A 23009-nucleotide genomic window follows, 5' to 3' on the forward strand; every position below is an offset into this window, starting at 1 on the left:
GTATACATGGACATTCCACTAGGGTTCTCTTATGACAAAAACCAAGGTAAAGTGTGTAAACTGAAGCGTGCACTATATGGGCTGAAGCAGTCACCTCGAGCATGGTTTGGCCGGTTCCATAAGACCATGATTTCTGTGGGTTATAAGCAGAGTAATGCTGATCACACACTCTTTATAAATAGGGTTGGTGAAAAACTCACTATTCTTATAGTCAACGTTGATGACATAGTGATTATTGGCAATTATGGTGATGAGATCAGACGGTTGAAGACCTTCCTTAGACAAGAATTTGAGATTAAAAATCTAGGAAAATTACGATACTTTCTTGAGATTGAGGTTGCCAGATCCTCTAAGGGCATTTTTCCCTCTCAAAGGAAGTATGTCCTAGACTTATTGGCTGAAACCGGGTTGATAGGCTGTCACCCTTCAGATACTCCTATGGATCCTACTGTTCGTCTCAAGGAAAAAGAGTGTGAGCCTGTTGATAAAGGCCGGTACCAAAGGCTTATAGGGAAGCTGATTTATCTCTCACATACTCGTCCTGACATTGCTATCGTCGTGAGTACTGTGAGTCAGTTTATGCATGATCCCTACTCTTCTCATATGAAGGTTGTTCTTCATATTCTGTACTATCTGAAGTCAGCTCCTGGAAAAGGCATTCTTCTGTCTACACATGGTCACCTTCGGATAGAGGCATACACTGATGCCGATTGGGCTGGTTCTGCGGATCGCAAGTCTATCTCTGGGTATTGCTCCGTTGTAGGTGGAAATCTTGTCACTTGGCGTAGCAAAAAGCAAAATGTAATTATTCGTTCTAGTGCTGAAGCTGAATTTCGAACTATTGTACAAGATATTTGTGAGCTACTCTGGCTCAAAGGTTTGCTACAGGATCTTGGTGTCCTTATTCATCTTCCTATGATTTTGTACTGTAACAACAAGACTGCAATCAGCATAGCACACAACCCAGTACAGCATGATCGTACCAAGCATGTTGAGGTGGATAGGCATTTCATCAAGGAAAAATTAGAAGAATGACTGATTTGTGTTCCCCTTGTGATATCTACTGATCAACTTGCTGATATCTTCACCAAGGGATTGTCTGAAAAATTATTTCATCTTAATCTAGTCAAACTGGGCATAATAGACATCTTTGCTCCAACTTGAGGGGGAGTGTTGAATAATGTATCAAGCATGTTGAGGTGGATAAGTATTTTATTTTGTTATTATACACTGCCTATGGCAGGGGTATTATTGTCTCATTGTATTATTTTTCTTATTATAAATATAAGTATTGGGCTGATCACATTGATCATCCAAGCAATTCCATATTTCTATTTTGTTAACAATTAGAAATTGAGGTCTAAACTCACAGAAGAAAGCTTAAAAGTTACATATGGGTTTCAAAACATCTGCCTAGGCTCCATAATGAAAACATCGCTCTCAATTTTCTTTAGAAAGTATTGAATTTATGATACAAAAAGAATATGAATCATCACATCTTGTTCTGCTTCTCAAAATTTGATCCCAAAAAAATTCAAATCTCTTATCTGATGCACAACTCAAACCTGATCCCATGATCATAGAAGACATCGTCTGCAAACATCTCAACATTATAGAAACTTTGGTAGTTGTGCTCCAGAACTACCATTGCAAAATGGAACCTGTTCCACTAAAACTTGTTCAAGTCATGTTGATGCGGATGCGACTTCAATGGCACTACCAAGTGGCCATGCTGCTTCAACCAATGCATTCCCATACTTCACTTTCTTCACCAATGTGATCTCTTGCCATGGATCTACATCTGTCCAATAAACATCCAATGTGAAAAGATAAGAATCCCATCATGATTTTTGAACCAAAGGATACGGTGTCTACAAGAACATAAGCACCTTGACTGTAAACATTACATACCAAACCCATCTACAAGCAACGTGAACTGATAGACAAGGTCCATGCAAAGGTAAGGTAGATTCTCCTCTTCAATACGTGGGTACGTGGATTTTGCATCCTCAAGTCTGGTTTCACAAGCACGTTTAGCTGCCTCCTCAAAGTCCACAGGTCGAACTATTGCAACTGGAAGGTTAGGGTCCACAAAACCAGCCTGTTGTGGACAGATAAATTCAGAACAAACATGGTTGAAGAAGGAAAACTGCTGTGATAATTCTATAGCCAAGACTAAAAGAGTAGTTCCTCAACATCTACATCAAGAATGACAAACCTCAGCAGCCCTGTCAAAAAAAAAGGAAGCAACAAACAGATTTTTCTGTCCATCCCCACCACCACCATTCCATACCCCACCAAATGTGCACTTCATGTGTGTACAAGTTGATTCATTGACTTTAAGAGCCTTGATAGCAGCCTCTCTGCAGTTGCCAAGGTTGGAACCTGATGGAGATGCGAATGCTTCATATACAGTCCCCCCATATTTGTACGACCCTTGGGGAAGAAGGAAAAACAAAAAGAAAAGGAATTGCCTTTCAGAAAAGATTTCATTTTGTTGTACCACTTCGAACAAAATGAAAGCCTGAATGAAGCTACAGCAAGTGGGAAGAAAACAACAATATCAAATCAACACCACTAGCTTTGGCTACCGTGGCAAATAAAACGACGGCTTTGCAGAGAATAAAATTTGCTAAGCTAATACCTTCTTACTAGATGATTTTGCAATATAAACTTACACGCCTACAAGTCACAGGAATTAAACTGTTTTGCGCAATGCCTACAGCTATAATATGAACTAGTAGTCCCAGTATGTTTCCTGGTAAGGCAGAACAACTGCATGCTGTTAAACAGGCAATGCTTTGATATTTAGTTTAGTACAAAGGATATAGAACTTATTTCACAGGACTGTTATGCAGTAAAAAAAATTCCGAGGACCCTCACCAGAGAGTCTGATTGACCAACAATATCATACAAAATTGAGAAACAAAGACAAAAATATCCAATATACCATGATAGCCGTTTAAGATGCATGGGTTGCCAGAGCCTTCCACAGCCTTCAGAATCTCTGCCCGAGCTGCTAATAAACCATAATGCAAGTAACTACAAGACCACATGCAGGAACCAGGTTAAATCATCATTTGGATAGACATAATATCTATAGGGGATGAGAGTACCATAAAAATTAACCCCCCCCCCCCTTTTGTTTTGGATATGTGGCATGATTAAAGCAACTGTTTTCATTCCTAGATGAAAGAAATAGCATCATACCCTCAAAACGTTTAGTTGTTAACAGTAAAAGTTGATTGCTCACCATATGGACTTAGCAATCTACAAGGGATAAGAGCAACAATTTAAATGAGCATTTCGTCTTCATTGTCACAAATAGAAGTGGCATTATTGGAGCATTTGTCCACATTCCTCTATGGCATAATTTGCATGATGATCAGAATGTTTACAAACAAAACAGTAAAACTGGATGGCATACCATATAGAATCAGCAATCATCAGTTCTATATATCATAAACATCAACTCATAACGTAGGAAATGAGAAAAAGACCTATGGACATAGAGATAATATTTGGCTCCTTTGAGAAAAAGTTCTTTAACATATGTCTCCTCTCCGTTCAATATCTTCGGAGCTTTTGCAGCATCGTTTTCTGAGATTGCATATGCCATTTGAACAGATCCACCTCCAAGATCAACTACTCCAACTGTACTTGAGTATTTCTTTCCCAAATTCCCTACTAAATAGTTTATAGTAACCTGCATGACAAGAAAGCACTTTCAGCCAAGAATCCTAACTAGGATGATTCATGGAATCAAAAAGGTCTACAAGAGTGTACGTGAGACCTCATTCTTTTCCTTTTAATATGTTCGAATGATATGTTTTGGAGTGAGCTAGTAAGATAGAGTTAATCAACATCCTTAGATCTGATATATTCCAAGAGATAAATGGGCAAAAAGCCTGATGCCCTATGACATCTGATAAGTCTAAGAGGACTCAAGGTTCTTATCTCCCTCCTCACAGAATGGTTCCCTATAATGTCAGTGAATGGGCCAGCCTGCCAAAAGAAGGTTTTGTCATTCAGCATTATTTGGAATGGATTTTTCCTTCTTTTTTTTTTTTTTTTTTTTTTTTGGGGGGTGGGGGGGGATTGAATAAATAAATAAATTCATTACCAAAAGAGGGAGAATTATAGGGATTCCCCAAGAAGAAGGGGAGAAGAAAAGGCATTACAAAATAAACAAAGCCCAGCCCCCAGCTAGGAATGGGAAGGGGGCTGGAACAGAGAAAGGGAGAGACCCCGAAATCAACAATAAGTCTATTCGAGTGTTGGCACACCTGGAGGAGACCACAGATAACTTGCTTCTGACATCAAAGACAATGGTATCCCAAATCTGCGGGAAGGATCTAGGCTTATATATCCATCTTTTGAGATTATGCTCCAACCAAATATGGTAAATAGCGGCACCAAAGGCAAGCTTACCCACTGCATTGCAACTAGAGTTACCAGCAAAGAAAATGTCCACCCAAGAATTCCATTCTCTCTTAGAGGGAAAGATCTTTCTCCTCCTAGGCCAACATTTAGCAAGAAGCCTTTTCCAAACCGAGGAGGAGAAGGGGCAAGCAAAAAAGAAGTGATCCACACCTTCAAGGGCATTCCAACAAAGGCAGCAAGAGGGGGAAACCGAAATCTATATCTGAATAAGGAAAAAATGCGTTGGAAGGTAGCGGGAGAGGGCCCTCCAAACAGTGAAATTGTGGCGCGGTATATGGCCCTCAAACCAAACCAATTTTGTTATACCCGCACCCAAACTGCACCCTAATTCTCTGGGCCAAGTTGGACTTTCATTGGTAGATGTGGCGACGCTGCCAACGGTCAACACCTGTGACCTTGGGCCGTGGCAATCAAGGGAATAACTGGAATAAAAGGGTGGAATTTTGATGTGATGGGCGATGTGACCGCTTAAAGGTGAGCATTTAATCCTTAAATATCATGTGTACGTGCTTCCTTTGTAACCCTCGAAAGGTGAGCCAAAGCCCGGGGTCTATTGCCTTGGGCTTACCCTATTTCTGTAGGATTGGACCCTGAGCTGGACTCACAGGGGTGAGTCCACAATTGCTGTAAGGTCAATTTTGGGTAAAGTCTTGTGGGACCCACTTGTCCCATGTCTCGGATTTCATCGTGGTGTCCCCGGACATGGTGGGCCCCACCCTCTTCTATTCTATTTGTGTTGGGCCTTAAAAGTGGGCCTAAGGAACCAACTTAAACTAAAAAAAGGGATTTTAAGACTTAAGGACCAAACAAACAAGCCCTCACTTAACCCTTCTATAAATAGAAGTCATGACCATTAAATGGTCATAACTTCTCTAACCTATCTAGAGCCGTGGAAACAAAAGAAGGGAAAGAAGAAAGAAGAGAAAGGAAAGAAGAAAGAAGAGAAGGAAAGCAAGGAGGGAGATTGGAGGAAGATTTAGGACTCATGGAGCTCAACCATAGCTGTTTCTGGTCTTTTTGGCTCAGGTAAGCTCTTGGGTCTCTCTCTATCTTCTTTATTTCTTTTGGGTTTGGGGAAGACCTAGGGTTCCGCTTGGAACCCAAGGATGTTTATGGTTTAGGTATCTTACCTTATTGGGGGCTTGAAGTTCACCTCCAATACCTCTCTTTACCTTCTATTGGAATTTATTTCTTAGATCTAGGGTTCTTGATGGAGAAACCCTAGTTTTGGATCATTTGAAATGATTTACTCTTTGAACCCAATAACCCCTTGATTGGGTTAGGGTATTATGACCCTAAGTGGTTTAAAGACCCTTTCCCCAAGTCCTAGTGGCTTAAAACCCAAGTAAAATCGAGTTGGGGAGCTCAAACCTTAGGAATTTTAGATTCAGCAGAGGTGGACCCAGGAGTGGACCCAGCCCAGAGTCCGCCCCGTGAGTCTGCATGCTTGCTGGTGGACCCAGACCAGAGTCCACCCAAGAGTCCGGTCCTAGTTTTTAGAGCTTTTTGCCCCGGTTGGACCCAGGCATTGTGCCTCCACTCAAGAGTCCACCTGGACTCTATTATCCTTCTTTAAAGCTTAACCTTTGGAGACCCTTTGGGACTCTCCTACCTTACCTAACTTGCTTTGTCACGCTTCTTTAGGTAATATTACTCTTACGGTGAGGCTTATCATACGTTGATCGACGATGAACCCTAGTAAACGAGTCGCGAACTAATAGGTGAGTGGGTGTGGAATTGATTTAATTTGGGAGTGTTTTGCATTATGTTATGCTTGTATGCCATTTCTCATGCATACTCATTCTTGCATTATTATAACCATGTTTGTGGAAATTGCGAATGTATGCGTTATGAATGTGGCTTGTTAATGTCTTCATCATGTTTATAATTGGTCTGTCATGTGCCGTGTTGTGCTGGTATCCAAGTACTAGATGGTATGGGACGTTGATGCACCCGGAATACCTCTCGACATGATAGTTCATATAGTATGGTTAGGGTTATGTTCCCCTTGCTACGACCCTTACCAACAGGGGTTTAGGTGTTGGGTAACCAAGGCTCCTTATGTGCCTAAGGAGTGATACGAGGCCAGGTTAGGGATGATCATTGGTTATCGGGGTTTGCCTCTGGGTGGCAAGTAGCTTCTACCAGCGCGAGCCCCATTGTAACAATTGAGGTCACATTTCGGTGATAAGATAAGTGATCCGCGAAGTTACCCGAGTTGTTGCAGTAGCAAGCATAGTTATCAAGGCGGCGCCTTGGCGACGCTTAGGCGTCCAGGCGCCTTGGTCGCCTAAGCGGGCGCCTTGGACGCCTTGTTCACCTAGTTGGTGTTGCCTTAAGCTTTGGCCCTCTCCACCGCCTTGGGTCGCCTAACCGCCGTGACAACTATGGTAGCAAGAACCTAGTGACTTAGACATGTTTGCTAGGTGGCTAATATGGTTAATTAATTCATGCATCATGGACTATGTGTTATTGCTTGTATGTTTCCCATCCCCTCACTGGGCTCAGTGGAGCTTACCCCTCTTTGTGCAACCTTTTTAGATGCGTTGCAGGTGATGTTTTGGTGAAAATCTCTGTGGCTCTTTCTTTTGGATATGTTTTGCTCGATGTTGCTGACGTGCAGTCAGTGACTTCTATCTATGATGTTGATTAGCTGTTGATGACTGTGCCAATGGGGCACTTGGATCGAGACACTTATTTCTTTGTTCCTTTTAAGTTTCCTCATTTGTATGGTATAAATTCTTTAATATTACTGTTCTTAGTTTTAGTTAATCTCTTGAGAAAAGATGTAATATATTAATTGTCTATCACTTAGATTTTTCAACTCTTTTATTATTATAAACGCTTCCGCACTTATGTATCTACATTTACTTTTATTATAAACGTATTTCTTCCCGCACTCTGATGTACATATGAGTTGTATTGAGTTGACTGTGATTCGAGCCACTGCATCGAGATCCTGGCGGTAGTTTAGGATGTTGGTAAACATCCTAGTCATACCAAAACCCTAGGGTGGGGGTTGGGGTGTGACAAATTTGCACCATGGAATCACGGGGCCTTGAGTCTTGATGAGGTCCCAAGCAGACTTGGAGCTGAATAGGCCCTAGGAAGAAGCAGACCAAATGACAATATCACCACTACCATTGGGCCTTCTGGGAATACCCGGTAGAGCATCCCAAATGGACAACAATGGGGGAGAGAAAGAGGGAGGGGGAGCCCAACCATCATAAAGAATAATGTCCAAAACCGTGGCCAGTCTATCAAAGCCAAAATTGTATCTGGCTCTATCACCTATTAAGTGGAGGAGAATCCCCGAAGGGAGCCAGTGGTCCAACCAAAGTTTAGTGGAGGCACCATCATCAATCAACGATTTAATGACCCCATTAACAAGATAATGAATTTCAGGATCTTTCTCCCGGCTCAGGAAGCATCAGAAACAGAGGGAGCAGTCCAGTGGAGTCCTTATGAAGGAATCTAGAGTAGACCCAGTCAATCCAAATGCTTTTCTTCTTGGCCGCAAGCTTTTAAATCAGCTTGAGAATACAAGAAATGTTAACATCTTTAGTTCTTAATACAAGGCCCCCCTCATCTTTGGGAAGGAAAACGAAGGCCCAACTGACAGGGTAAAGGAAGTTGGAGGAGTCACAGCCTTTCCAAGGGAATGAATACACGACGGACTCAAGCTTCTAAATGAATGATTGAGGCAGCCAAACATACTAGACCAATAAATGTATGATGATTGGAGCATGGATCTAATCATTTGAGGCGACTGGCATAAGAGAGAAGTTTGTCCTTCCAACCTTGGAGCCTATTACGCATAAGATCCAAAATTGGGGTACAATGATGACCAAACAGCTTAGAGGGAATCAAAGGCAGACCCAGATACTTGACCAGAAGGCAGCCTAAGGAGAACTTTGTTTACTCTAGACAAAGCTTATCAACCTTGGAGACACCCACCAAGAACAATAGAGATTTCAAAGGGTTGATACTTAGGCCCGACATTCCTTTAAACTGGTACAAACAAGACATAATATCCTCAACCGAAGGGAGGTTGGCCTTGGAGAAGATCATGAGGTCACCAACAAAGGCCAAATGGGAAATCTCAAGGGCCTTGATTTCAACGAAAACGAGTTCTTGGTTCATGTTTGATTGGATGCTTCTAGAAAGCACTTCAAAAATTAATGTAAAGACGTAGGGGGAAAGGGACAGCCTTGCCGAATGCCTACGGAAGAGGCAAAGTAACTGGTAGAGCTACCATTTATAAGCACTGAGAAGTGAGGAGAGGAAATGCAATGGTAGATGAAATTGACAAAGGAAGTAGGAAAGGACATCTTGAGTATGACATCAACAATAAAATCTCATCTCAAAAAGTCGAAGGCTTTATGGATGCAATCTTCATTAGGGCAGCAGGGGGCTGGTTCTTTCTAGTAAAGCCCCTAAAAAGCTCAATGAAAAGGAGGATGTTATCAGAAATACTTCTTCCAGGGATGAAAGCAGATTGATTGTCACTGACCAGGGAATCAACTACTAGCCTAAGCCTATTTGCAATGACTTTGGTGTTGGGGAATTGCCCAATCATAATCTCACATTCCCAAATTGTTAATCAACTTAGTTTTGATGATAACAAACACTTGAATATATTTAAAATAAATGTGAAGCATTTGAAGTTAATAATACTACATCTTTGAGAGCAACAAGACTTGTATAAGAAACAAGAAAATATGGGTTGCTTGATTATTCATAAATAAGTTATAAATATAAATATTGTTAGAGGAATGAGAGAAGAATGGAGAATGGCTTTGGTGACTTGTGTCTCTCCTTAGCCCTCTATATATAGATTTCATTAATAGGAATAGAATTACAAGTATACCCTCCATAGCCGACTATGATCGCTAAGGAGAGAAATAAGAAACAAAATAACAAAGACAAATGCCCAAAGTACCCTTATCGGGTTACATAACTTAACACTTCCCCTCAAGTTGGTACATATATATCATGCATGCCCAACTTGACTAAACTAGGATGAAACAGCTTTCCACTTAGCCCTTTGGTGAAGACATCTGCAAGTTAATCTCCTAACTTCACAAAGGGTATACAGATCTACCCACTTTCTAACTTTTCCTTGATAAAGTGTCTGTCGATCTCCACATGCTTAGTATGATCATGTTGCATTGGGTTGTGAGCAATGCTGATTGCCGCTTTGTTGTCACAATACAACATCATTGGATGATGAACAGAACCACCAGTATCCTGGAGCAAACTCTGAAGCCATAATAGTTCACATATGCCCTGGGCCATGGCACGAAATTCTGCTTCAGCACTAGACCAAGCAACCACATTTTGCTTTTTACTTCGCCACGTGACAAGGTTACCTCCAACAAAGGTACAATAGCCTGAAGTGGATTTTCTGTCAGGGTTATCACCCCAGTCAGCATCTGTGTAAGCCTAAATGCGGAGATGATCATGTGGAGATAAGAGAATCCCTTTCCCTGGAGCTGACTTCAAGTAGTGGAGAATACGAAGAACAGCAGCCATATGAGTGAAGTAGGGATCATGCATGAACTGACTGACCAAACTAACAGCAAACGCAATGTCGGGTCTCGTGTGGGAGAGACAGATCAGTTTTCCCACCAACCTTTGATAGCGCCCCTTATCAGCTGGATCACCATCCTTCTCTAGTAGACGAGTAGTAGCCTCCAGAGGAGTATCACATAGGTGACACCCTAACATACCAGTCTCTGAAAGTAAGTCTAGAACATATTTCCTTTGGGAGAGGAAGATGCCTTTGGGAGAACGGGCAACTTCAATCCCAAGAAAGTACTTGAGCTGTCCTAGGTCTTTGATCTCAAATTCTTGGCCCAAGAATGTCTTTAGGTGAGAGACTTCACTGCATCATTGCCAGTCACCACTATGTCATCGACATAGACTATGAGAAGAGTAATCTTATCTCCATTCCGCTTGATGAACAAGGTGTGATCAGTATTGCTCTGTTTGTATCCTACACAGATCATTGCTTTATGGAACCTGCCAAACCAAGCCCGAGGAGATTGTTTCAGCCCATATAATGCCCTCTTCAGTCTGCAAACCTTCCCATGAGTCTTGTCACAAGCAAAACCTGGAGGAAACTCCATATAGAGTTCCTCCTCTAGTTCTCCATGAAGGAATGCATTTTTCACATCCAATTGCTGCAAATCCCAGCCAAGATTGACAGCATATGATAGTAGAACCCAAACTGTGTTCAACTTTGCCATTGGGGCAAATGTCTACTGATAATCAATGCCATAGGTCTGGGTAAAGCCCTTGGCCACCAGCCTGGCCTTATATTTGTCCACTATTCCATCAGGCTTCTGCTTGACAACGAACACCCATTTGCAACCCACTGTTTTCTTGCCCGAAGGAAGAGCCACCAGTTCCCATGTTTCACTTTTAGATAAGGCCGTCATCTCTTCCATCATTGTTGTCTTCCACTTTGGATCTGATATTGCCTCCTGCCATTTTTTAGGAATAGAAACAGAGGAAAGAGAGGACACAAATGGATAGTAGGAAGGGGACAAAGCATCATATGAAACAAAATTGGTGATGGGATGTTGGGATGTTGGGTGCAAGATCTAATACCTTTACGGGTAGCAATAGGTAAATCAAGAGAGGGATAACGCAATGGAATCTAGATCTGGATCAGGTTTTGACGGTTGAAGAAGTGGTATAGTAGTGGTGATATCAACTTGGTTTTGGTGTTTTCGGCTGAAGACTTGATCCACAGGAATTTGACTCACAGGTATTCGTTTCCCCTGAACAGGAAGCACCCTAGAGACTGAAGGAGGTTCCCCCTGAATAGGAGCCGGTAGGGTAGAATAAGACTCCCCCTGGATAGGAGCTGGTAGAAGAAGAAGATCAAGCACATCTTCAAATACTGGATCATGCTCCCCCTGAAGAGGTGGCTGAGAATAGTATGCCAAGGATTCATGGAAGACAATGTCCATGGTAACAAATGTACACCGAGAAGAGGGATGATAACATTTGTATCCCTTCTAGGTGGCAGAGTAGCCCAAAAAAATACAACAGATGCTCTGAGGATCAAGCTTACCATGAAGATGATGATTGCGAGCATAGCAAACACAACAAAAGATTTTCGAGGGGACCACAAAGGAGGAAAAACCTTGAAGGAGGTCAACAGGAGTATGCCCATCAAGGACAAGGGTAGGCAACAGTAAGTATGGCATCACTCCAATATTAAGGAGGAACCTGCCGTGCAAACATAATGGCCCGAGCCACTTCCAAAAGGTGGCGATTTTTCCTTTCGGTAACTCTATTCTGGGCAGGGGTGTCTACACAGCTGGTCTGATGGATAATGCCATTCTTAGCCAAATAGGCTTGGAATTGACCTTCCATGTATTCTTCGCTATTGTTACTCCGCAGAATTTTTAATTTGGCATTGAATTGGGTTTGAATCATATAATGGAATAGCTAGAAACATCGAAAAACCTCACTTTTGTGTTGCATCATATACACCCAAGTGGTCCGAGTAAAGCAGTCAGTAAAGGAAACAAACCATCCATAGCCAGAAATGGAAACACAACGGGCAGGGCCCCACACATCAGTATGAACTAAAGCATAAGGAGAAGTACTTCTTTTATTGATTGGAGAGTAAGTAGAACAAGTTTGCTTAGCCAAGATACAGGCTTCACATAAAAACTCATCCTTGTTAAAATCTTTAATTAACTGAGGAAACACAAAGCTAAAGTTCTCAGAGGAGGGTGACCAAGCCGACAATGCCATAGATGGAGATCCGAAGAAGTTACTGAATGTAACTGATGAACCGAAGAGGAAATTGTTGGTGGACAAGTCTGACCCGTGTCGAGTAGGTAGAGACTGCCATGTACCTTACCACCCCCAATCGCGTGGCCTTTCTCCAGATCCTGTATGACACAATGAGAAGGAAAGAAGGTTATTTTGCAGTTCAAATCTTTGGTTAGACTACTAATGGAAAGAAGATTAGTAGGAAAGGAAGGAACATGCAAAACAGAATTTAGGGTAATGGTAGGGGAGCAGTGAATGGAACCCTTTCCATGAATGGGAGAAAGGGAACCATTCGCTGCCCGAACAGTATCTCTGCCAAAACAAGGAGAATAATGATGAAATACATGAGACGAGCCAGTCATGTGGTCAGTGGCACTAGAGTCTATGATCCAAGGACTGGAGACTGCCGATGCACATTGACTACCAACTGGAATACCTGAGGCAAAGTAAGAACCAGACGTCGTGGAAGGTGCAGCAGAAGATGGCTGGAGCATACAACGGAGGGCTAGCATCTCATCTTGAGAAAAACCAGTGTCAGTAGAGGGAACTGTAGCAGTAAGAGCAGCAACCTCAGTCAGATTTGCCCTCGGTTTGGGCTTCCCCTTACCTCATTTCGCCTCAAAATCAGCAGGTTTCCCATGTAATTTCCAACATTGGGCCTTGGTGTGATAGGGCCTGTGACAGTGCTCACACTTGATAGACTCTCTGGAGGCAACATTTCCACTGTCAGTAGTGGTAATAGGATCAGGGGTCGAAGTAGTCTATAGGGAAGACCTAGTAACTGTAGGAGCATGTAACATCGCAGCCCGACGAGTCTCCTCCGTATGAACCATGGCAAAGGACTGCTCAAGTGTAGGAAAGGGAGACTGGTTCAGCACTTGCATTCTAATGGGGTCATACTCCACATTCAGACCCGCCAAAAAGTAAAATACACGGATACTATCAATGTGTTTGTGATAGGCAGCGATATCAGCTGGTGTAGAGGGCTGATAGGTGGAGAAGTGATCCACTTGCTGCCACAAGCTTTTGAGGGCAGCATAGTATGCAGAGACAGACAACTCCTTCTGAGTGAGGTCATGGGCTTTCTTGCGAATCTCATACACCTGAGCAGCATTCCCAACACGCCCATAAGTCTCCTTGGTGGCACTCCAGATCTGATGAGCTGTCTCCAGAAGCAAGAAATTGTCGGACAGATCTGGTTGCATAGAGTTGAGCAAATAAGACATCATAGCATCATGTGACATCCACTTCTCTAGCGGAGAACCGGTTTCAGCGGGCTTAGTGGTAGTACCAAGGATATGGCCAGTGAGGCCACGACCAACAATGGTCAAGTAAGTAGTCCAAGACCACTTGAGGTAATTTGTCCCATCAAGCTTGATAGGAGCTGTAGGGGGAAGGAAGTCTGTCCGGGGCTGTCCATCGAGCCCAGAAGTTGCAAAAGAGGAGTCTGAACCTGTTATGATGATTCAAGAAACTCTCCAACAAGAGGCAGCAACAATATTTCCAAGAAATCTCCAATAACAAAGGCTGAAAACTCGACCGAGTACTCTTCAATGATGATGGAAGAAGTCCTCAAAGTTTGACACCAAACTGAGAAAGAGAACTATAAGAGACATTTCAGCAAACACTTGGTGAGCATCCTTGTATGCTGAAATCGATATCTGAAAAGAGGCAGCAGTAACTCCCAAAGTACCCAATGGATGATGCCCAAATTTGGATCGAGTACTCCTCTATGATGAGGGGAGCTTCCCTCAAAAAATCAGCAGCTACAGAGTAGGGCAACCCAAAATCGATTTGAGTGTCAGGGTTTTTGTAAAAAAAAACTGACAATGGAGATCGATGTTTGCTTTGGAGCACTGAGCCTGTCGATTGAATGGGGAAAGGTGATCAATAGAAGCTGTCCAAGGTGTGCTGGTGTGGATCTCTAAGAAGGGAAGACTCGATCTCCAATATATGGTAAGACTCGATCTTCAAGAGAGGAAGACTCCAAAATCGCAGAAGAGAGCACAGCAGCTATTGATCGAAGAAACAACTTCTAAATGATAATCTGATTGAGGTAGGAGAAGGACAGCACAAGATCAATCGATCACCTCATAAGTGCTGCCCTTTGTGCAGATTTAGGACCAAGAAGAAGGGAAGAAGAAGAAGAGGAAAGGGGGAAGAAAAAAGATCAAAGATGAAGAGGGGGCTGTTAGAGAAAGAGAGAAACGATGGAGATGATGGATGTTCTAACCCTAGATCAGTTTCTGCTCTGATACCATGTTAGAGGAATGAGAGAAGAATGGGAGAATGGCTTTGGTGACTTGTGTCTCTCCTCAGCCCTCTCTATATAGATTTCATTAATAGGAACAGAATTACAAGTATACCCTCCATAGCCGACTATGATAGCTAAGGAGAGAAATAAGAAACAAAATAACAAAGATAAATGCCCAAAGTACCCTTATCGGGTTACATAACTAAACAAATATAAACTATGCCAAAGAGAGTCCAATGACACCTATAAAATCTGGGTTGCTTGATTTTTCTTTTGGGAGTTGTTCCCACTTCCAAAAATGACTTGAATTGTGTAAGAATCAAAGAGTTTAATTTCTGATTAATTTAGCTTTAAATTGAGGTTTTCCAGCTGGTTTGAAGCTCACTGGCTATGTAACATTTTGGATTTCTAGTAATTCTCCTGAGGTTCCACATACACTGTTGATGACTGTTTCAGAAAGGGTTTTAATTCAACTATCAGCCCCTGGACTTTCATCTCATTGGAATTTTTCCAATTTTTTTTATCAAAAGTTGTTCTGAGAATGTTACTGCTCACCAGTGGCATACATCCCAAAACAATGTATGCTGGTTTGATTATTGTGGCCCCATTACCCACAAGATTGATGTGTCATCATTACCCACATAACTGATGTGTTAATACCAATGGTCCAGCACCAATAGTAGGGCCCAGGGTCCCCCACTCATACGATAATCTTCAGACATAACAGAGTTGGCCATGTGGTGAAATAAAGCCTAGAAAATCCATTAAAAATTCAAACTTCTTAAAATGGCTGAAAATGAGAGGCAACATGTCAATACAAGAGGCATATGGTTGAGCTCATCTCTCAAATTTGACACATGGCTAATTGAGACGTTTCCCTGTCTCCCAACGGAGAGATGCACCACATTATCCTTCCATGTGGCACAACTAAGCGGGCCATATTGGAAGCTCTTCCTGAGTTATGCAAAGAACTTTTTCCCTTACTACAAATAGTAACATAGACTTACTACAGTTAGTAATTTTCAAACTCCAAATACTAATCTGGTCTTCAGGAATAATAAATTAGGAATGTGATTTCTGAAACAGGTCTAGCTGTCCTGATACTTGAGGCAACCAGATTCCTTGAGCACAATATGAATTCAACAATTTTACAAGCAAAATCATATCAAAGATGGTACTTATCTGTTGCATTTATTCAAACTAATTCACCAGCTAAAAATTTCTTTTCATTTGATGCAAATGCAAAGTATATATCTTCCGCCTTGTTGAGAATGGGCCCTTGTGCCGTGGGGGGTACAAGGGTAGTTTGGGTAATTTACCATGAATAGGGGGATTGTCCCTATCTTGGTTTCTTAGTTTGTTTCCATCGGTTTATTTTAGTTTCCTAGTTAGGGTTAGTTTCTTACTATTTTTAGTTCTTGGTTGTCAAGGAATGAGTTTCCTATTTTGATGTAATTGATTGTTATTATAAATACAAACTGTGGGAGAGGAACTCAGTGCATCAAGTTCTCTTCTTTTCTTCCCATCTCTTCTTCTTCTATCGTTTCTTCTCTGGTTTTTCCTTTTCTTCTCAGGATTTGTAACATGGTATCAGAGCTGATGCTTTGAATCGATCTGGGTTCAAAACGTTTCCAGTTTGAGAGTCGTTTAAAGGTCTCCGTTATGTTTACCGACTGCTGCTACTGGAGTTAATGTCTATTCGAGTTATTATTCTCTGTTGTCAACGTGGTAGAGAGCTTTCCTGCTGGTTGAGTGGATGCCTTGCTGTTCCTGTGATAACCTTACCCGTATTGTTCGATTCACCTTTGCAAATTGGAAGATCTGCTACTATTGCTGCTTCTATCGATTTGTCGTCGTTACCTTCTGGTTTTTTGGAGCTGGTTTTTGTGTTGGTGCTGACCTGATCGTGTTTCTATGATCTGGAAACAATATCGTTAAGGATTACGAACTCTTTCGAAGCTTTTGTGAGCAATCGAAGCTTGAGTTGGAGGTCTGAATCAATCACACAGAACTTCCATCACCGTTGGTTCTGTTCTGCTCACAGGTTGAAGACGATCTCTATTTCCTTGGGTAATTAAACCCCTTTGTTTTTTCTTTTCCCTATTTTACCCTTTCCTTCTTCTAATATTACTCATATCCATACTTTGTTCCTCCATTCCAAAACTACCCCTTTCACTCATACATTACCTTTCCTTTAATTGTTCTAACCTTTTGTGCTTCTATTCATTACGAATCTGCCATCTCCCTTTTACAACTTTAGATTAATTACAATATTGTCATTCCAATTATAACTTTCAATTATTCTTCACCATTCTGCCATTGCTCTATTAAAACTCTAAATATTTACTCTTTTGCCACTTGTGTTTGGATTTGAGTTGTTTCTTCACTTGGATGGGCCCACACGCAATCACACGAACCCAATTGGGTATTTTGACCAGTTTTTGCATCACTTGGAGATTGCATTAATTATTTACAGAATTGCCATTGGACTTACAAATTTAATGGTGGACCCGGTCACATCAATTTGGGAGTTCCAATTTTTTTTAAGATTGGCATTGTTGGCACACTCTGGCTATCTCCAATTGGCTTTACTTTATTTGTTCACGTGTAATGCTACACATGAGGGGGAGATTGGAGAATCTTGGAGATTATTGGTACTTGTGGTTATTGTGTTGCTCAAGAATTGTTTGGAAATTTGTCTGATTTATCTGGCCATCAGTTTGATGTTTCTACATGATTGAAGACTTATTTGCTTCAGTCACACATTCTTGAAGATTATTTTTATCTATACATGTCATCTGCTCGTATCCACAGCAACATTAAGATTTTATGTGTTTGGTTCAGCAACAGTACAACTTTTATCTACTTGGTCCACGGCTACCTTATGCCGAGTGGTTCGTCAGCAACCATATGTTGTCTTTGTGTGGTCGGTCAGCAATCATATGATGTCTTTGTGTGGTCGGTCAGCAACCATATGTTGTCTTTGATTGGTCAGTCAGCAACCAGATGCTGTCTTTTTGAATTGGGTTAGCATTCTACAAGCATTGAGCTGATGTACAAGTACCGCAATAGTACCTCTAAGACAGTAGCCTTTTGTGAAATGGGGCCTCTGAGAGAGTTGCGAGATTCTTCTTGTGATGTAGCTGTTGAAGCTGCACTTTTACTTGACTTCTTTTGCAAGATGCCTATCTACTACCTGTGATGTTGTTGCTATTATATGATCTTTAGATCGCGGTTGGGGTTTTCTACCTCTTATTATTGCTCGTTGTTGTTTGGTTCTATTCGACATGGTTTCTTTTACTTACTGTTGCTGATTGGTGGCCATTGTGCTCGAGCTGGTGATGTGCTGCTGGGTGGTGCTACAATTGTTACCTTGGGCTTTTGTTTCAAGCTGGAGATTTCTTTTTGCTATATGTGTACTCCAGCTTGAGGGGGACTGTTGAGAATGGGCCCTTGTGCCATGGGGGTACAAGGATAGTTTGGGTAATTTACTATGAATAGGGGGATTCTCCCTGTCTTGGTTTCTTAGTTTGTTTCCACCGTTTTATTTTAGTTTCCTAGTTAGGGTTAGTTTCTTATTATTTTAGTTCTTGGTTGTCAAGGAATGAGTTTCCTATTTTGATGTACTTGGTTATTATTATAAATACAAACTGTGGGAGAGGAACTCAGTGCATCGAGTTCTCTTCTTTTCTTCCCATCTCTTCTTCTTCTGTCGTTTCTTCTCTGGTTTTTCTTTTTCTTCTCAGGATTTGTAACACGCCTTAATCTCAATTTGTTTCTCCACCATCAAGAAATATCTCACATGATCTGTGGCAAACCATCAAGGTTCAAAGGCAGCAGGAGCCCAACAACGCCCATCTGCCTTGATTTATGCATTTCTTGAAACAGCCCTTTAGAAGATGCATATACCTAACGAATTTTTAATTTCCAGCAAAAACATAAACAAAGAGAGACGTACCCACTGAAAGGCGCCCTCCTGAGATCCATCGAGGACAGAGACCCAGTCTGATTTTGACTTCAACGAACTCTTGTCTTCAAGAAAATCCCTAACCTGTGGTAAGAGTTTGAAGAAATGAGTGAGAATTTGGAGCTCTCTCTCTCTCTCTCTCTCTCTCTCTCTCTCTTCCCCCCCCCCTTTTTTTTCCTTCCCATCTTAATTATTCTTTTTTAAGCGTTCTGTACATGCAAGAGCACATAAGAAACTGGGGATTACCGCTTGCAAAATTCTGTCAGATGCATCACCTTCCAAGGCCCTCAGACCAGCTGTTGCCTGAATAAACATCGCAATTTAATCAATATGAATAGAAAGGAAGCATGGGCATCCAAATTAAATATTTAATGGCCGGTACAATGCAATCAGTCTAACATTCTAAGTGTATTGCGGAACAGAACAAACAATACAAGAAATTTTATTACCCACCCCTACTCTCACTGGTGTCTTGTGGTGCAACCCTTGGGGAACAACATTTTCTGCTTGATCCAAAAGAGACTGGAGCGAGTCTGCAGCCAGCTGGGGGTTGTGAGCATATGAGCTCAAACCTGGTTTTTTCTGCAACAACAAGGACCAGAATAACCACAGGTTTTTTCTGTAGCACTTTGGATCTACAGGTATAGTAATAATGCATAAAATCAAGCACGGAGATAAACATTATGAACCATTTCTGATTACTAAACATAAAAACAATTTAAAATCAAAAATCAAAAAGCAAGACAGACTACAGTTAACTTCTACCCCAACCACAACCCATTAAAAAGGGGGTGGAAAAGGAAAATCTTAAAGATCAGCAGTTCAAATCTCATCCAATAAAACTTCAACAATACACCAAAGAGTACATCAATATGTATCAGTACCTGCAGGCAACAACTAGCATTCCTCTTGCTACACAGATTTGCACCAACTAAATGGGGTCGGCCACATGGATCCTTGCCCTCCATTCAGCTCTATTCGAGGTCATACTTAATACAAGACTTAAGCTATGCATGTCTTTCCTCACCACTTCTCCTAGCGTCATTTTAGGTCTGCCTTGGCTTTTTTTGTTCCTTCAATCTGAATCAAATCACTCCTCCGTAATGGAGCATCCAGAGGCCTCCGTTGAACATGGTCATGCCACCTCAAACGACTTTCTCGTAGCTCATCATGTATCAGAATAACTCCCAAATCAGCTCTAATATGATCATTCCTTACTTTATCTTTCCTAGTTTTGCCACTCATCCATCTCAACATCCTCATCTCCGCTACAGTTTATCTATATGATGCTTCTTCACTGCCCAACAACCCTAGCCAACCCTTTTACATAGATTCTAGAACCTTATATTATCAACATTATATCTATATGAATCATTATGCTGGACTAGGCGGTGTGTAATGGCTACACAACCCAATGATTAGAAAATGAATCCAAAAACTAGATGTAAATTCACAGACTAAGTTAAATATATCTATGTGAATCCAAAGTACTAAGTTTACATTAAATATATATTGTAAATTCATGGATCGCCTAAGATGTACATATTTCCAGACTTATTCATAAACCACAAAACCACTGTAAATTATGTAATTAAATTTGTAAAAAATTAACTTTTCTTGAAAACTCATTAACTATTATGAAAAGATATTTGCAATAGAATTTTGATCACCTACTAGATCCAGAGATCTCCTAAGCTTTAAAATAACAATATGTGTTTTTAAAATTTCTTCTAAATTCATTTTGTTACAAGGTTTGAACTCACTAGGTCTGGATTACATCTTTCATCTTAACACCATATGATTTGACCATATCTTGCAATATACCTATGACTCAAGTAAATAAGATATGTAAGAACCCCCGATTTCAAACAATTGTAATCATTTGCAAATTCATTTTGTTGGAATAAAAGCTCTATTATTTTCAATATTAAGTAGTATATCTAATGATGTTAGTACCAATAATAAACTATTAGCTCAAACTAAATAATATTTTGTAACAAAGTACATATCTGAATCAATCTACGGTAGTAGTGTACGCTGCTTTGAGTATCACTCTATTTATGGGTTAATTCTCATTTAGGAACCATACGAGTAACTCTATTTTGCATCAAAGATCTATGCATGTACATTTTTTCCTTTTAAAATTTTCAGTTCATTGAAATTACATACATTAAACCTGACACATCAAAGGTACATTGGAAAGAGAGAAAAGGGAGGAAGTGCATATCATGCAAAGGTCGCATAAATCGTGCAAGGTGAAGGTGGGACTTGATCCCAAATCTCAATACGAACAGGCAGAGATTTTAACAGCAGAACCTACTGGCACCTTCTTTATGCAAGCATACGTATCGTCCAAACTCCTAAAGGTAAGCAATGCATTCCATGCCTTAAACAGCAATTAAGCTTGGCATCATAAGAAACAACAACTGAGCGCGGATGACAGAATTAAAAAAATTCGGTACTGCATACAAAATAATAAGCCTTTGCGGTTTTGGTTTTCAATTTCCCTTTCATTTCCTTTTTTTTTTCAGTTTGATCCATTGGTTTGAAATTGTTACCGTGGCGCTTACTTTATCAGCTCACTTGATAATTTCCTCAAACTTGCACATTACAGATGATGGAAAAGACAGAGCAATAAGTTGTTGCATCGGAGCTGAATCCTTTTTAATTTACCTGTACGAAGAGTTCGAGCTCTTTCCCAATGGGGACAAGATTCAAATTTTCATCGAAACAATAGACGTGGACCCTGCTACCGGAGCTTCCAGCGTCGAAAATGACAGCATAGCTCTTAGATCCGTGGGAAGATGATCTGAGGAGACTTGCTGCGGCTTCCATCGAGATGAGGCCGTCATCGGAGGAACGGGGCATGAGAAGGAGAACGAAAGAAATAAGGAGAAGAGGAATGGACACAACGAGGATGACGCCTCGGAACTTGTACACCTTGTCGGAGAAGGACTCTTGTGGTCTCGTCCGTTTCAACATCTTCTCCAGCTGATCCAATTGATCGGGATCGGACAAAGGGTGATTCTGACCCTCCAAGAGTTCTGCAGATGATGGTGATCTGTACCGTATCTGTCCGTTCCCAGGAGCCTTCAAGGACGGGGTTTCCTGTAGAGACTCCAGCTCTCCTTTCTTTGAAAATGAATTTAAATTGATCGATCGCTAAACCGGTGGGTGGATCTGCCGCAGTGGTGGCTGGGGGTCGGGTTTTTTGGGCCTTCAGGGGCGGGATTTGGGATTCGAGAGTAGCTAGTGGAAGAGGAAAAGAACAGAATTAAGAAATAATTGGCTTCATTCTTCAATCCGTGCGAATGTACTTTTGTAGATGCAGAAATTGGTGAGAGAAATGAACAAATAGTTAATGGAGGAATCAATCAATAAGTCGTTTGCCGTGGCAGGATTGGAATTTAGAAAGGTCGTTTTGCTCTGTGCCTTTGCTCGTCTCTGCAACGACTGTTGCCGACGACTCGGTCGGCCACGCCCACTATCCAATCTCGCTGGAAGGTGAGACTTGACCCTGCAAGTCTCTACGCACCAGCGGCTTTGCACTGAAAATCTGAAATGAGCGCGGATACATGTACTAATTGTAATGTACCGGATGACCCAACACACACCTGACCAAACAAAACCAGCCCCCCCCCCCCCCCTCCCGACCAAGGTTCAAAATCCAGGTATGAGACTCGGTATCGGTTATTGTCAAAATCTTTTCGGATCGGGATTGGATCGGTACACATCGGTCAAAACACCCCCAAAATCATTTTTATGGATCGGTTCATGTATCGGCCAAAGTTGGTGGATGTTTTAGTCTTGGGATCGGATCGACTGATACTATCCGGATTGGATTGGTCAATATCAATTGGTATCGGTCAGCATCGATCAAGATAATATAAAAAACCTCAAAACTTTGAAAAAATAAAAAAAGTATTTAATCAGATCGGATCGGCCAATCCAAGGAACGATCCAATCAAACCTTGTTGTATCGGTCTAATCTCAATCTAAGGTTTCTAATAACCACCCTGTACAGCCCCTTGATTTAAAAAATAAAAAAAATAAAAATATAAAAAAAACCACAAAATTAACAGCCCATTAGGACTTAGGAATTGACTGCTAAGGGATGGGGTGAGATATAATTTGTCTTAAAATGATTGTTATACCCTTTCCTAACAGTTCCAACAAACCAATGACTATCTCTTCTCATCGTCTTTCCCAAATCTCACCCATCATCCTTGTCTCCATGCAAAGAAGAGGTGAATCAGCCCTATTCCTTGTCCGGCAATTGGAACACTTGCGCATTCTCGAGGTGTCATTGTCCTCCCCAACCAGGGTTCCTCATCTTTGTGAATTCACCCAGAGGAGGGTGAATAGGTGAAGGTAGGGAATAAAAAATCTTGCGAAAAATAAATAAGTTATCAATGAAATATAAATAAATAACAAAGATAACACACAAGATTTATAGTGGTTCAACCAATACTTGCCTACGTCCACTCCTCTCACTTTAGAGAGAATTTCACTAAAAATGAATCTTGAGTATGAACAAGAGGATTCGTA

At 41.2% G+C, this 23009-nt stretch overlaps 1 protein-coding gene across 1 annotated transcript; it reads right to left on the reverse strand.

Moving 5' to 3' along the window:
* Positions 1-1424: 1424 nt before the first annotated feature.
* On the reverse strand, positions 1425-21934 carry LOC122642973 (probable apyrase 1). The gene is made up of 9 exons (XM_043836600.1): positions 21135-21934; positions 18915-19043; positions 18708-18764; positions 18453-18545; positions 3501-3706; positions 2951-3042; positions 2219-2436; positions 1912-2101; positions 1425-1801 (listed from the first exon to the last, which is right to left on the reverse strand). The coding sequence occupies exons 1-9, from the start codon at positions 21441-21443 to the stop codon at positions 1686-1688; spliced, it is 1410 nt and encodes a 469-aa protein (XP_043692535.1). The 5' UTR covers positions 21444-21934; the 3' UTR covers positions 1425-1685.
* Positions 21935-23009: the final 1075 nt, after the last annotated feature.

Source organism: Telopea speciosissima, chromosome 10 (genome assembly GCF_018873765.1).
Source record: "Telopea speciosissima isolate NSW1024214 ecotype Mountain lineage chromosome 10, Tspe_v1, whole genome shotgun sequence".
In the NCBI taxonomy this organism is placed as follows: domain Eukaryota; kingdom Viridiplantae; phylum Streptophyta; class Magnoliopsida; order Proteales; family Proteaceae; genus Telopea; species Telopea speciosissima.